At 38.6% G+C, this 15,516-nt stretch overlaps 1 protein-coding gene across 1 annotated transcript in view; it reads right to left on the bottom strand.

Moving 5' to 3' along the window:
* Positions 1-6,974: 6,974 nt before the first annotated feature.
* ntrk2a (neurotrophic tyrosine kinase, receptor, type 2a) overlaps positions 6,975-15,516 on the bottom strand; it is an 83,340-nt gene continuing 74,798 nt past the window's right edge. The window contains exons 20-21 of the mRNA XM_072386860.1: positions 14,637-14,795; positions 6,975-11,935 (exon numbers count right to left, since the gene is read on the bottom strand). Coding sequence (XP_072242961.1) covers positions 11,750-11,935; positions 14,637-14,795 — 345 coding nt within the window. The 3' untranslated portion in view covers positions 6,975-11,749. The remainder of the gene's footprint in view (positions 11,936-14,636; positions 14,796-15,516) is intronic.

The following is a 15,516-nucleotide window of genomic DNA, read 5'->3' as shown; positions in this document are numbered from 1 at the left end:
TTAATTCGGGAGATCTCAGAAGAAGATTTAGATTAGAAATTAAGGCTAAAATGAGGAGACTGGGTGAGAACTTTCTCTAACAAAAAGGTAGATAACAAACTAAACCGTGAACTCACCGTAATATGGAAATTAGCACATCCTCTTTCACATTTATGTTGCAGTGACATGTAATATATTTTATTACTATTATCATTTAAAATCTTGCTTTTTTTAAATTTTGTGCTCATGGACAAGCAAAACTTAGAATATTCTGTAGGAATATGGTCTCATGGCATCCATCCAACAACGTACTTTCTATATATCGTAGTTTGAAACTTTACTTTTTTTTGCTTTCAACTAAGTGGAATTATGTTAGACATTAAAATAACTGTTAGGTTTTGACAGAAAAACTATGTGACAAAGAAAAAAAAAATCATGGTTTGCCTTAAAACAGACTGCAGTGCCTACAAATCTCCAGCTACAGAGTCACTTGCATGACCAGTCCTGTCCTGTCCTCTTGGGAAAACAAGCAAGAAAAAAAGAATTCCACGAACTTGATTACTAATCATGCTAGGTGTAAAAAAAACAAAACAGTTTCAGCTCATCAGCATGAATAAAATGAATACATTTTGTAACAATGTAACAATTTCCCATTTTGCTGGAAGACGGACATTTTTTCTTGGTTCCCCAGTGATGGTCAAAGCCTATGTAAATCTCTTTGTGAAGTGTCAACTTATAAAATCAAAAACCTGTTTTAATGTAAAGTAATGCTGTTCTGATATGTTGATATAGGCTGTTACAGTATATGCTTTTACTCATGAAGAAATGGACCTCATGATACTAACTTTTCTTCAAAAAGGAGCAAAAAGGAAAAGGTATAGAATGTTTTAAATGACTTTGAGAGTTTTTATGTCAAGAACATTCACATGTATTTAAAATTCACAATTAGGTTTTGTGGGGCATGAAACTGCATTGTCACTGGTCGTGTGGTGGCAGGGCCTCAGAGGGAAAATGCTACTACTGGTAACAGAAAATTGATTTAATCAGCCTGTTTAACAGGTGTAAACATAGCATTTTCTATCTAAAAATGTATTAGAAAATAAAACTGTAGTATCATAAAATTCAGGACTGAAGTTGAGTTTTTGGATCAAGTCTTGACATCTTACCAGAGTCCTCCAGTTTGTGTTTATGTTTCTGTCTTCATCTGTTGTTTTTCCTCTCTCTCTGTATTTACTTTCTCCTTTTTCTTTGTCTTTCTCTTCAGCCAGCACCATCTTTCTCTCCGTGCACCCGCTTCCTCTATTCCCATCTGCCCTTGTGCCCCAACAAGTGTCTTATATTTCCAATGATGATTTAGCTCATAAATCTTGATAAAGCCACTGGCTGTTCCGTTTCGGTGGAACAGGAAACCCTAACAGGAGAAGGAGGAGACTGAAGATGAGGGATGGCTCTTGTTCATACATTTGTCCTGTTTTTCGATGTCATACATTGTGTTCTCTGGGAGAGACCATTCTTGCATATTAGTATTAGTAATATCTGTATTTAGGCTGAAACCTTAATATTTGTATCTGTATCTAATCCATTATGATTTTGTTACATTAGTTTACTTCTATAGCTGTTTTCCAGAAACCAGATGTGTTGCAACTGAACTATTCAACAAGAAATGAAATAAAGTGAAATAAAAAAGGTGAGTACACAAATCCCGTCCGTCTCTTCAAAATCATCCGTAGACACTGATGTGCTTTCCAGAAAGTTTTTCTTTTATGCTCAGTTGCTGCAACTTTCCCTTTACCATATTTCTTCACTGGTATTCAAGGTTTAGGGACACTAGAGACCTATGTTTCCCTCTTAGCTCTGTACCTGGTTAGGTGATTGTTAGTCCTAAATTTCAATCTCAATAAAGTTTTGCTGACATGTAATTGTTGGTTCTTGCAGTAGTACTGGAAGAATTGTGTGCCTTTTTTAAAGAACCTGCTTAAATTGATATGACTAACGTGGCTAATCTTAGCTGGTGAGCTAACAGTTCACTTGCTGGCTAGTTTAACTAGCATCTGCATGTAACAATGAAGATTGTCCATCTGAAGATTGTCTGTACTTTCTCTTGAATTTTCTGTTTAATTACACTATTTCCCTTATTAAAAAAATGTGCACCATTTTTCTTATAATTTGATGAGTCAGTGCCTTCAATTTTACAACAGGAACATATGTGCAACAGCAACTGATGTCAGCACAGAGATGGTGTTGGCAACTAACGACCTGCTCCCAACATAACAAAGATTCTCCACCTTTTTTTTTGTTTGTTTGTTTTTAGCAAGGGGCCGGGAGCCTATCCCAACTGCCATCAGGCAGGAGGTGGGGGGCATCCTGAGCAGGTCACTAATCTATAGTAGAAAAATACAGAGGCAAACAACTATGCACGCTCACACTCGCTACGATCAGTGTAGAATCCCCAATTGGCCTAACAGGTATTTTTTGGACAGTGGGAAGAGGCCAGAGTACCCATAGAAAATTTTTTTTTGCATGGGGAGAACATGCAAAGATCACACCGGGACCCCAGGTGAGATTTGTTTTTGTGGCCTCTTCGACATGACAAAAGGTTTGTGTGTATAGTTGTACATGTGCAGGACTCACACAGATCTGTTTGTATGGTAGTGGTGTTGCATCCTCCAGCTGTAGGGAGAGCCAAAGAGGAAAGAAATTGCCAAATTCTGTAGTGTTACTCCAAGCGTGTTTTGAAAACTGCTCTGAAGGAAAATTGTTTCTGATATAAATTTTTAATTACACTCTCTTTTTCACTTTGACCTTCTGTGCCTTTTGTATTGTTGGTGTTCTATTATAACATTTGAACAACAGCTCTTGTGTCTCAGTTGAATCTTCCTTACAAAATAAAGAGCATATCATCCTTTCAATCTAGCCAATATCCTTAGTAGATATGAATTATGTTTTGTTCCATCTTTGCTATAAATGTGTACCAGTGGAAATATAGAATATTATTGGGTTCTAGCTCAAATTCTTTCCACGTAAGTCACTTCTTGTCTTGAGTTGAGTGGAGGATGAAGGAGCCAAGCCAAGCAGGCATCAGAACCAGATGATATATTCAAGCTAAACCGAAAGCCCTTTGGAAGCAGGGAACCCAAAGGCTGAGTATTACACTTTACATTATTAATACTAAAGTTTGAATAAAAAATATTAAAGGGAGACTGACAAGAATGCCATGACCAGGATGATGATGGTGTCAATGAGGGTCTGGCTCTGAACAAAGGAAACCACAGATAAAAAATGACTAACAAAAAGTAGGTATTTCAAAAATAGCTGTGTTTGTGTGTGTGTGTGTGTGTGTGTGTGGCAAAACAGAAAATTGTAAACATGAGCTTGACAAAGCTTAACACAGAGATGATGGAAATCAGATCAGTGTGGAAACACTAAAGCAGAACCAAAAACATAACAAAAACCCACGGACATGACACTTCAAATGAATCAAATCTATTGGAGCTTGTCCGGCTGATGAATTGCTTTCGGTTCTCAATTTAACATTTAACATGAGCTACCTCATCTGTCAACATGTCTCATATACCATTTTTATTGTTTTGGCTGACTCCCAGCGTGCTCGAATGAGTCTAAAGAGAGTGAACACATGCACAAATAACACAGTAAGTGGGTGACTGCAGTTACAACAGCCATCTTTGTCATTCATAACAAGCGTTATCTCTAAGTTGCACTTGGAATCTTTAAGTGAAGAAGTGATGATACCTGTTGGTGTCAGATGATATAAAATAAAGTATATCAATAATTGCCCCCAGGTTTTCTGTTAGCTAACGAAACCATTTAATACCCTTTATTAGCCACAAAAAAAACAACCTTATTTTTTTATATATATTTGATATTTTCTATCTTTAATTTTCCATACATTGCAGAAAACCTGGTACTGAGGAAAGAAAAATACTATTTAGTGTTGCTCTAAACTAAATCAGTGCCTCATCTTCTTAAATACAAACTACAATGATATAAATTCTTAGCTTATTTCGTTTGTTTAGCACAAAATATGAGTTATTTTAGGTTGGATAAAAAAAAAACAAAACATTAATATTCAGAAGGAGCAATGTTTCATTAAAAAAATTTTTTTTAAAGTTGCTTGTATGAACAGAGAAGAAGTATAAATCACCCAGACGGATCAACAGACGGATCATTTGTGGGGTAATACATCCAAATGAATCTTCTTCCCTCTGGTTGAGATGATGTCACCATGCAGGTGCAACAGTGAGGGAATAACCGCTAATGACTACTTGTCAGTGCCCTAAACATCTCTAATTGCTCCATGTTGTTATAAAATCAGCTCCGGCATGCCTCTTCTGTGCCCCCACTGAACCATTGCTCTGACATGTGCCTGTGTTTCTGTAATCAAGACAGATTTCTTCCCCACTGCTTTTCTATCTTCTGGAACAACACTAATACTAGTATTAAAGCTCATTTAGGTCACAGTGACAGCATCACTGAGGCTATCACTTTGATGTGCAGCATGCCTTATGATCTCCAAGCCTTGGTTTGACAAACATTTCCTTGGCTGGAAAATGTTGCAAGGTGCTGAGATGTCTTTGCGTGATTCCAGTGTTTCGAATCAGGTGAAGAATTCTCCTTTTTAGACGGTGACACATCTAGAAGGAGGCAGCTTTGTCAGAGTCTTTCAGTGTTTTTTTTTTTTTTCTAGATCATGAAAAGCCTTTTTTCTGCATCCAGTTAAAATCACTTCTTAACATAAATTGTGGTCAATATATAGATAGACTGAATTAAGACTATCAAATTTTACATCAGATTATATCAGAGCTGCCGTTACTGTCATAATCTCTTGATTGAAAATGATATTTGTCTCCGATGACATGCAACTTAACACTGCCATTGTATAGGTGCTCAATTTAATTATCAATATTAGTTTTTTGCTTCCGTGCTATAAGAATCCATGGCAGTGTGGAAGATGGGACCCCTGCCAGTGCCATCCTTGGCAAGGTCTCTTTTCTATAATGAAGTTTGATGGGGGTGTATGAGCTTTTGTCATAAGATGGGCTTGTCATCGAAATTTAAATTTACATTGCTGTGCAGCCCTATGATACTGAAATGATTAAGCGCTTTATACAAATAACTTTTACTACACACAAGTAAAGCCCACTCCAGTGTAAAATATGTCTCGGTCAGTGCTGCTTGGATTTTTGACCTTCAGTCTCCAGAATGATGTTCAGAGGTGGATACTGGAGGATAGATCCCCTTCTCAAGGTGGGAGTGGACTGTGATGCCACAAGAACTGTAGAAGAAAACGAGCAAACTTTTGCCATTTCCATGGACTTTTAATGTGATGAAAAAGAGTTGGGTGTGAACTGAAGTTTTATTTACATTTAAAAAAAAAAAAAAAAACTCATAATCATGGAGTTTTCCACAGCCAGAGTATTCTGGCCACACAAAACATTCTGGCTTGTTATGTATTTCTTTAAACAATTAATCAAAACTATCTTTGGTAGCACCAAACCCATGGTGCAGATTTGGTGCCCCTGCAATATGTTGGAGAGGAACTAGTTTTAGTAAAACTGTTGGGTAAACACATAAAAATGCCCCTGTTAGACAGGAAATGCTGTAAACAAATTATGAGTAGATCTTTACGATCGTTCACAAGGAACATGGCATGCCATCAAAACCTGCCATTTAATAGAATTTCCCTTTGGGATTGAGAAAGTATTTTTTCATTTAATTTATTGTGAATTGTTGTTTTCTTTAGTGAAGATGTTTGAAGTGGTGTTCAGTAAAAAGCTATCAGCAGGCTCATACCAACAGTTAACTATCGGTAAACTACCGTATATGAGGCACATTTTTAATTTAGATGAAACATTTTGTAAGTTTGAAAGCAAGTATGCAGGAGCTGTATTAACATCAAGCTTATGGTCGCTGAAGCTAAGACTTGACCCTTAACTGACTGCTGAAACAAGCCAACAAAAATCAGGTTATTATTGCATATATAAACACATAAGTAAATCACTTTTAATTAGCTGATTTTCTACAGGAAGCACTCTTATAGAGTCATCTATTCCACCAGAAGAATAGTGTAAACCACAATTACGGAGGTTAAGTAAGTACTAATTGAGATCAAAGGTGTAAAAGTACAGCCTCGAGGCAGAAACAGGCGAGGTGCTGGGACAGAGACTGACCAAAACAGCCTACAGATTTACAAGAGGGACGTCACTTCCTCTGTTTGTTGATGTGTCTTTGCAGCCATTCTTCAACATGGTGTAAGCGTGTTCCCGTTGATTAAAGGTTTTATTTATTTTGAAGTGCCAAGTGCAGGAGTTCTCAACCATTCACCAATGAGAGCACCCACTACAACGTTCTTTTTTTGCACTCACAGGTACTTTATTCCCTTCCTCTACATCCTCCCTTAAAAAAAACCCACAAATCCTGACTGTGGAGGGAATTTTGTGCCGCCTTGTGCATTTCTCATTTCCTATCCAATGCTGTTTTTATTAGGAGATAAATTGTAGACAGAGCTTTATGTGGAAAGAACATATTAATTCATCCGTTGCTTAATTGCTTCTGGGATTTAGGTGAACCTTCCTGTCCAATTTGCTAGTACAATTCCCTCGAAAAGCCCTTGGTCTGCTTGTAATCTACAAAACAGGCACATATTCCTTTTCGCCCTAAAAGACAGTGGATTTATGTCGGGATTAATAGAATGGGAGAGATGTAGTATCAATCAAACTGGCTCCATAACAAAATTCACTTTTGTAAATCTACCTGTTTCTCTGAAACGCTCTAAACTTCTTTGAGGTCTTCAGCTGTTTCTCACAAAGCCACTTAAATGCCATTTTTTAATTCTCCTTCCTGTTAGCATTAGATGTGTTCCTCTGTCACAAATGCAAGCTTAAACAGATACTCTAACCTTCACCGCACGCACACACACACACACACACACACTTTTCAGTATATTCACATGCAGGAACTTTGATGTGACATAACACTTTTTATTAATTACATTGTATCACGACAGACTGGTCCACCTTCAGAGTAAAGTCACATGATCATCATTATCATTACCATCATGAGTCACTATGTCTATTTCCACCACGCAACCTCATGACAGTACAAGTTCTTTCGGTATGTGTTTGTATGTGCATGTATGTGTGTGTGTGTGTGTGTGTGTGTGTGTGTGTGTGTGCTAACACGAGCACAGCACAGATGGGTGACATTAAAACTTTTGCTCTCCTGTATCAAACAACCTGCTTGCAAAGACAAACATTATCTGCATTGGTTAAAATATTTCAACTTTTAATTGCCTTGTGTGCTTTGCAATACAGATGCTTCTTGAGTTTTCATGAGCATTATTAGGCATAGAAATAACATTTTAACACCTTTCATACAGAAACCCAATGTGGTGTTTTGTCCTGTGCCTCATAAAACCAAATATCTACAAAATATCCAGAATCCTCCTTTTGTTCTGCCACTGTGGGAGCAGCGAAACCTTTTAAATCCAACAGACAAACACCACAGGGAAAATAATAAATGAATAAAAAAAAACAAAAAAACAAACAGACACTGTATATAGCAAATCACAGTTTCATTTGTCCCTTTCTTTGCAGAAAAGCATTTTTCAAGGTACTACATTCTTCAAGGCGTTGGGGCTTCAGAGGCATCCAAGCACAAAGGTAATCTCAGAGATGACCTTTTCAATATTTCAGCTCTATTAACTAAAACTCTGACTTTCCGGTTGTGAGAGAGGGGGGATTAAATGTGATATGGATCATAACACACAAGTTGTAATGTGTTTCTATTGTACTTTTTAGCTAGGTCATACGGTTTAGCCCAAACTACATAAAAGCAAGGCAACTGGAGAATATCTGTTAATATTGCTGAAATATACCTGTGTTGAATTCAAGCCATAATAGGTTGTACGGAGAAGGCTGATTTTGGAGTTATAAATAAAGCAGTTGATTGATTCCATAAATCTTAGCTGCCATAAAACCAACCACAGTACTACACGGCTGGGTAAATTCATTTATCATGTTTTGGTGAACAGCAACAAAAAAATCAATTGCTGAATCCAGAGTTGAATCTTGTTGCCTTTGAGCTTGGATTTGGTTAAAGTCTGAACACAGCCTACAGATCCCCCTGACTCAGTCTGGCATCAATCAGCCTTTTTCACACACTCACACACAAAAACAGCCCCGACAGAGTGAGCAAACATTGCTCAGCATCCCAGCGGCTGGTCTATGTCATTTTGTGTATTCACCGAGTCCCACACAGCCTCCCATCTCCATGCCCTCCACTTCTAAGACAAAAGAAGAGAATAGTACAGTCTAGATACTGACACAGTCTTGGACACAGCAGTTACCAATGCTTATTTTCTTCCAGCAGCTTATTCACATTTTTACATGTATTTTTGTTCATTCCTCTTGCTGTTATAAAAGAAGGAAAAAGTAGCGCTTTCTAAAGACCAGAGTTTAAGACTATCACATACAGTACAGGCAGCATAGAAGAGGAAAGTTGGTTGAATAGTCTATAATACAATAGGTCACTTGATTAAGAGAGAGAAAGAGAGAAGTCTGTGATTGTCAGTCCCTCCTTGTCTGAGGTGTCATTCACACAACAGATGTTGTTTTTCCTTTTTTCTTTCTTCCTTTTTATGACCGGCATCTTTGATCAGAGGCACTGAAGCGAAGACAGCCGATCTGTGCTGACCAATCTTCATAACGAACATCCCTCTCTCGGCTTCTCCCCACAACTGTCAAAGCATCACCACTGTCCAACTTGACACAGTTCATCAGATAGAAAAAAGGAACACACAGCAGGAACATACACAAACAGTGCCGCCAGCTGGGAAGCTGCTTCGACGTAGGCTACTCTTTTGACATCAGAGGTGTTCGCACGCACTGCGCATGTTTCTCACAGTTTTTTCCAGCCCACACACAGGCCCTCACACACCCTGCCCTCTGTTATTGTGTGGCAAGTTTTGTGAAACATGTTTGAGTGTGCTCACTCAGTGCGAGCTCTACTTAACTGTACAGCAGGGATGGATTTTGACTTGTTAGAATGTACAGTCAATGCTGCTGCCTCATAAATATGCTCTGACAATTTTGCAATATGTCAGACTGAATCTAAAGTCGTGACAGACTGGTGAGATATCCATCCTAGCTGTAGGGCACACTGTGCATGAGGACAGGCTTGGTAGCTGTTAAGAGGGAGCATGACATTAAAAACACATGTACACTCGAGATTATCTTACATGTTTGCAAAAAACGTAACCAACAAAACCAGTGTTCAATTTCACTCAGGTTGTTGTTGCAAAAGGCAACCTTAAATATAGAAAGAAATGTACAAAATGCTTCTAGAGTTATAAATAATAACATAGTAAATAAATAAAAATCAACATTTTCAAATTCACAAACATCAATACCATCAAGTGCTGTTGTTATATGCCAATAATTCCAGAATTGAGTTTTACATCGAATTAAAACGGCCGTTAGCGAAACCCAAGTGATCGTGACTTTTAGATAATTCTGTAATTAGTAAAATATGCACCAGTAAAACGCAAAAACAAACTCTTAACTGTGTTTTCTTGCATGCATGTGATCTGTAGGTATATACAGTATGTCTGTAAGCAGGAGCTGTGCTGTAAGTGAGTGAAGTGGTTCTCAATAATGGGGATGTGTGGTACATTATTGAGTTTATTTTCAGTGTGAGTTGTTGCTGGGCTGCCAGTAAAATGTATGTTGTGTGTGTGTGTGTGAATGTGGTTGAGGGCAGCTGAAGGAATGTGATGGGAACATGAAGTTGAAGTTGTGGCTTCCAAAACATCTGCTGGCCACAGTAATGGTGTATGCTTACTTTGTCCCACAGGACATTCACACCTCACTTCTTCCCTCATTCCGCTATCGTCTCCATCATCTTTCTCCTCATTACCTATTCGTACCTTTGCGCTCTCTTCCTTCCTACCTCAGTGCTTCCATTGGGAACTCTTCCTCCCTATTTCTTCTTAATATGCATTATTACTTCTGCTCATATTCCTCCTCATCACCACTACTCACTATGTTTTCTTCTCCTTCACCTCTCCTATCTATCCCTCCATCCTTCCTTCTAAGCCATAAAACAATAAGTCTTGAATGTCTGTGAGGAGACTGTGCTAATGGAGCCCATTAGGCTGTAATGAAATATACATTACACCATTACAGAGGACGGGCCCTGGCTAAAGCACTGCACCGCTCAAATAATAAAACATGTACAATTCAATTTCCTTCTCGGCCCGTTTTGAGTGTCTTTCAGTGAGTGCGTGTGTGTGCGTGTGTGTGTATGTGGAGATGGAAATGGACTGGATAAGGTATAAAGTGTGTGCCTGTGTGTTTTCTTGTGCGCAACCCCTCTAGCGCAGATGTGGTTTTCAAGGATGCCTGAGTGCTGAGAGCCTTGATGATTTAATATGGGTTGACCAAATGAACCACACCTTCTACAGCACCGATACCCACACATCTGACCATGATCTGACCGCTCAAAACCCACCCTCCCTTAGCAACGTTTACACCTCTCCCCAAAACCCTACCTCTCCCCCACACACATACACGCACACCACAATCTTAGGGTTGTTGGACAGCTGTGTACAAATGAATCAATTGACCTCCTACACGAGCACTTGACATCAGAAGTGAAGCATCTGTCGCTTTAGGGGGTATGAGTCATTATATTACCCTGTGCTGTATGACAGTGCGGTTTAGGCCTGTGTAAAGTAATAAGCAACAGAAAAGAGTGGTGAAATGCAGACATGGGCGCACACATCCACAAGTTCACGTAGTAGATTAGTGTACTTTGCTGAATTATTTTGTCACCATGACATTTGAGCGTCAGTTGGTGCTGTATTGTCACTGATTATTTTTCGCATCAGCAAAATTGTCCAACAATAAAAGATCTTTGCATCACAGCTCCTAATTTTGTCTAACAGGCAGGGAAGCAGGTTGTGTTCGGTTCTGCTGCCTTTTCTGGCCATTATTGTTTCACTCGATTTATCACATGTGTTAGTGTCTTAATCATCATCCGTGTTGTCTTGCTGTACGAATGCTGACAGGAAAATTCATGTTGTTTTCTGCGAGACAGACGGAAAGACGGACAGCCAAACAGGGTGAGAAGGGAAACACAGTGTCTTCATGGCTCGACGTCTCACAGAGCCATTTCCTCAGAAACACCCCACCAGTCTCATATTTACACACAAAGATCAGAGCTTCTGGACATCTAGCCTGCACCTCTTTAAGCTCTGCAGATGTTCAGGTGAGTCCTGTAGTCCAAAGGGGAAGTTACTTAATTCAAATTCCTGTTAATCAGGTTTTTATCAATTTAGCTCCAAGGAGTTTAAAGCATTTGAAAAGAAGTAAGAAGCTTTTTTTTTTTCCACTCCAAAATTTAATCACTCTTCATAAATGTCTCTTCGGTAAGGAAAACGGGAGGGAGTTGGAGCTCACAAAGGAGAGGAAATTGGCTGAGAGGAAAGAGATGATTGGAGATGAGTTGAAGAATTTTTTGATTGCCTTGAAGAGAGTTTCGCATCCTGTAGAGCAGCACCTTCAAGCACATACACCTGCATGAGCATCCCACACTTCGATCAGAGGTGTCAAAATACCCAGCTTAGTTTACGCACACATGCATGCAATTTTAAATGCACATTCACACTTAGATATATTCCCACCTTAATGCACATACACATCAAACACTCACACACACACATCCAAAACTCTTCTTCGTCCTACTCCTGTGTTCAGCCCAGTATATCTAGGTATACAGGCGAGGCTTTGGCCAGATTCAGGAGCAGACCGTGGATTTCTTTAATGTTGAGTCTCATATGCGGCTCTCTCTGCCAGCATCCCAGCATCAGGTCATACACTTCTTTAGGGCAGGTCCTAGGGCGCTGCAGCACTCTCCCTTGAGTTATACACTCTATGACCTACAGGAAAGGAAACAGAGAGTAGGAAATATAGACATCACCTTCAATATCAGTACTCTTTTGCCTCAGAGGCTGAAATTCACTACTTTTCATGTGTGCCAAGTTCAGTGAAGATGATGGAGCATCTGCTCTGTAAAGCCGCGACACCTTGCTGCAGTGACAAAGAGTGAAAATGTCACGATGAATAAATTATTTACTAAACTCCTGAAGTAAAACAGAGTCGTGCTCATCCATACCAATCTGATCCAATTGCGCTGTGGCAGTGTAAGAGTGTACACCATACATTTACCAGCATAGTGTGTGCAGTTAATTCATTGTTTCAGCACGCATAAAGTATATAATTTGTAAGATAAAGTTTTGAGTATTTAAGTGTATGGTAGGAACGAGTGCATAAAACCAAAGCTCTCCTCAGTGCAGCGAGAGAATATCATTCTCTTGCAATAGGATGAATACCAATTATAATGTATTTTATTAAACTTCCAGAGCCAGCTGTGTCTTACAAATTGCTAAATATCAAGGATCAAGTTAAAGAGATCTCATTTTGGCAAACAATCAGCCACCTACTCTTCCTCATTCCCTGATTGCTATCAGTTTGCGTAAGTAGATAAGTATTAGATATCTAATGTAGGAATAGACCTCTTTGCCCTGTGTAAGAGATATCTGAGCATCAGATTTAGGTCGGGAGGTGAGTGACCTGTGAAGCAGCAGATAACTGATAAATGGTCACAGGAATATAAGACTGTGGTTGGGACTAAAGGTTATTTCTTGGATGTAATTAGAGTTGAGGACATCACGAGGTTCAAGTTGGCGAGGTTAGGGTTTAGGTTAAAGGTTGAAGGGCAGTGGCACACAATGGTTTTCAAGAAAACAGGTCCAGATTGTTGTGCTTTCTGTTTACTTTCTTGATGCGGAAAAGTTTCTGATTATTTAATAGTCACACAAACAGTACATCAAACTGAGGTTAAGTTGGCATCTTGTATATGTCAGTAATTGGAGCTGATTGTTAAGTCGATTGTTGCTTTTTACTGTATCAGATATTCTGTTTTCTCTTTTGCCATGTTTCAGCTCACCACTGAATCAATAGAGAAAATCTTCAGAAACAAGAATCTATGGTTATTGCTTCTGCGCAGATTGAATATATTATTTATCTATTGTACATCTTTGACACCATTCATCATAATCTTTAGAATTTCCTGCAACATTCCAGGCAACTTTATAAGATTTATAAGGTAGTCTGTGTGTTTAAAACTACTGTGTCGCTGCTTTGCATCAGTCTGTATCAACTAGTTGAGCTAAAGGAAACTGTTACAACTTTCTCTTCACATTTGACAAACAAAACAATTGAAAAAAATTTTGAAAAAAAGCAATCTTAATGGAAATAAATGAGGTATATGGCGATTGGTTGTAGCTCTAGTAATGCATATTTATTCTAATATTCGTAATTTTTTTTTACCTCTATCACCATAACGAAGCAAAAAGATAAAACACTTAAAAACTGTTAAAAAACTGAATTTTCTTTTTCATCAGTACCACTGGGTCAGTGATCAGTCTGATCTATGACACCAACACTGAGCAATGTGGTATGTCTGCTTAAAAAACACAGCTTGACACCAACTCTGAGAAATGTGGTATGTCTGCTTAAAAAACACAGCTTCACATTCCTTGTAAAAAAAATAAGACAAATCTGACCCCTGCATCAACTCTACACTAATCTCTGATACCAGCACCTTACACTATGCTATATGAATGCTTAGTGGAGTAGGACCAGCAAAACACAATACATTTCGTGCGGTTGTCCTCTTCTCCCAGGTGTCACGTGAATGACTTACTCCTCAGGACTGTGTCTCATAGACACTGATTTTATGAACAGCTTGCAGAGATTCTAAGTGAGTGGATTTGGTTTTATATACGCTAAGGAGAAGACACAGGCTCATAGATTCACTGGTTGCATACCTATGAGAAACTTGCACTCAAAACTGATTAAATATTTAGATTTACTTCTACTGAGGGGTTGTTTTCTAATATCTTGTGGCTGCGACATCTTGTTTGCCATTACTTATTAAGCTGAAGGTGCCTCCAAGGTAGCATTTGCATATCTGTTGCTTTGTTCTTTATATATTTTTTTACAATTATACTAATATCAGGTACCCTCACGTCTGTGATGCTTGGAGATTTAATGGCGTATCTAATGCAACGCATTTTCTCAGCAGAATGTTTAATAGTTGTGATGATTAACATTGTAAAACACAGCATTTCCATGATAAAGGTTAATGAAATAGTAAAATTACTACAAATTCAAGACATCAAATTGATCACATGCCAAAGTTTTTCTTTGCAAATTGTGATGTACATAACTTGAAATTGTAAAAACTGATCTTGTACAACTATGTGTTCAAAAATGGTAGGAGGAAGAGGATGTTATGCTGTGGACTGTAACACCAGAGAACTGAGTTCAAGCCTCATCCAACTCAGTACAGTATAAAAAACCCATTTGGCTTAAATGCTAACACATATGTGGTTACAGGTTGGCATCATGTCAAGTAGACACTGCCCTCTATAAAACAATCAGGCAAAGTTAAAACATTATCATCTCAGAATTCCACTTTTGTTGTGAAACTACTGTAAAATGACAATGAGCTGGTCTCATGGTGTTTAGATGTTGAGGAAAAATAGTTACATTTATAAGAAGTGACTTATGTACCTCATTATTGGAGAGCTGGTACCAAGGCTGTTTTCCATAGGTGAAGATCTCCCAGAGCACAACTCCTAGACTCCAGACATCACTTTCTGTTGTGAACTTCCTGTACATGATGCTTTCAGGTGGCATCCAGCGGATGGGCAACATGGTGTGACCGCCGACCTTTGAAAGCACACACAGATACACACATAGAAAGTTATTATAGCGTACTTAGAATTAAATTAATTGATGATTTATCTGTTTGGAAGGCATTGTTTATTCTTTCAGTTCCACAATATCATGCATTTCATTTGTTCTGCTGAGCAGCTTTTCACACTTCTCCCTCTCTGCGGAATTTTAATACATTTCAAAGCAGTGCTGCAAACATTTTGCTCTTCCAAAAACTGCTGCCTGAGGCCTGAATGAGGTTTGATGGTTTGGTGCTGCAACTTGCATCATCTCTGTGGGTATAACAGACCTCACCCTGATAATGCTGTGTAGCTGAAGGGTATACCGTTAAGAAAGCGAAGCTTTACAGAAAACTTACTCAAATAAAGGGCATTCATGCCGTACTGAGGTCACACGAAATGCACAAACCAGCTGTTTCAGTATGGGTTGTGCACACAGTTTACGTCTCATGTAAGTAAATTTGAATTAATCATGTAAATATACCATTTGACATTAAGTCCCAGTGAGCATAAATTATGAGCTGATCCCACACAGGAACCCACAGGCACTCTGAATGACAGCTGGTCATTTCATTAAACTCTAATCGGAACTCAGCAAGTGGAGCCTATACAATGTTCTTTTCATTTGTTGTTTTTATTGTTCATGAACACTGACTGTTCATTTCACTTGAGACTGTCACAGACGATCTTGAATCACTAAGGCTTGAATCAGTTTA

This window comes from Leuresthes tenuis, unplaced genomic scaffold, assembly GCF_036924035.1.
Source record: "Leuresthes tenuis unplaced genomic scaffold, fLeuTen1.0.hap1 SCAF_6, whole genome shotgun sequence".
Classification (NCBI taxonomy): domain Eukaryota; kingdom Metazoa; phylum Chordata; class Actinopteri; order Atheriniformes; family Atherinopsidae; genus Leuresthes; species Leuresthes tenuis.
This window is presented reverse-complemented; position numbering and strand designations above follow the sequence as displayed.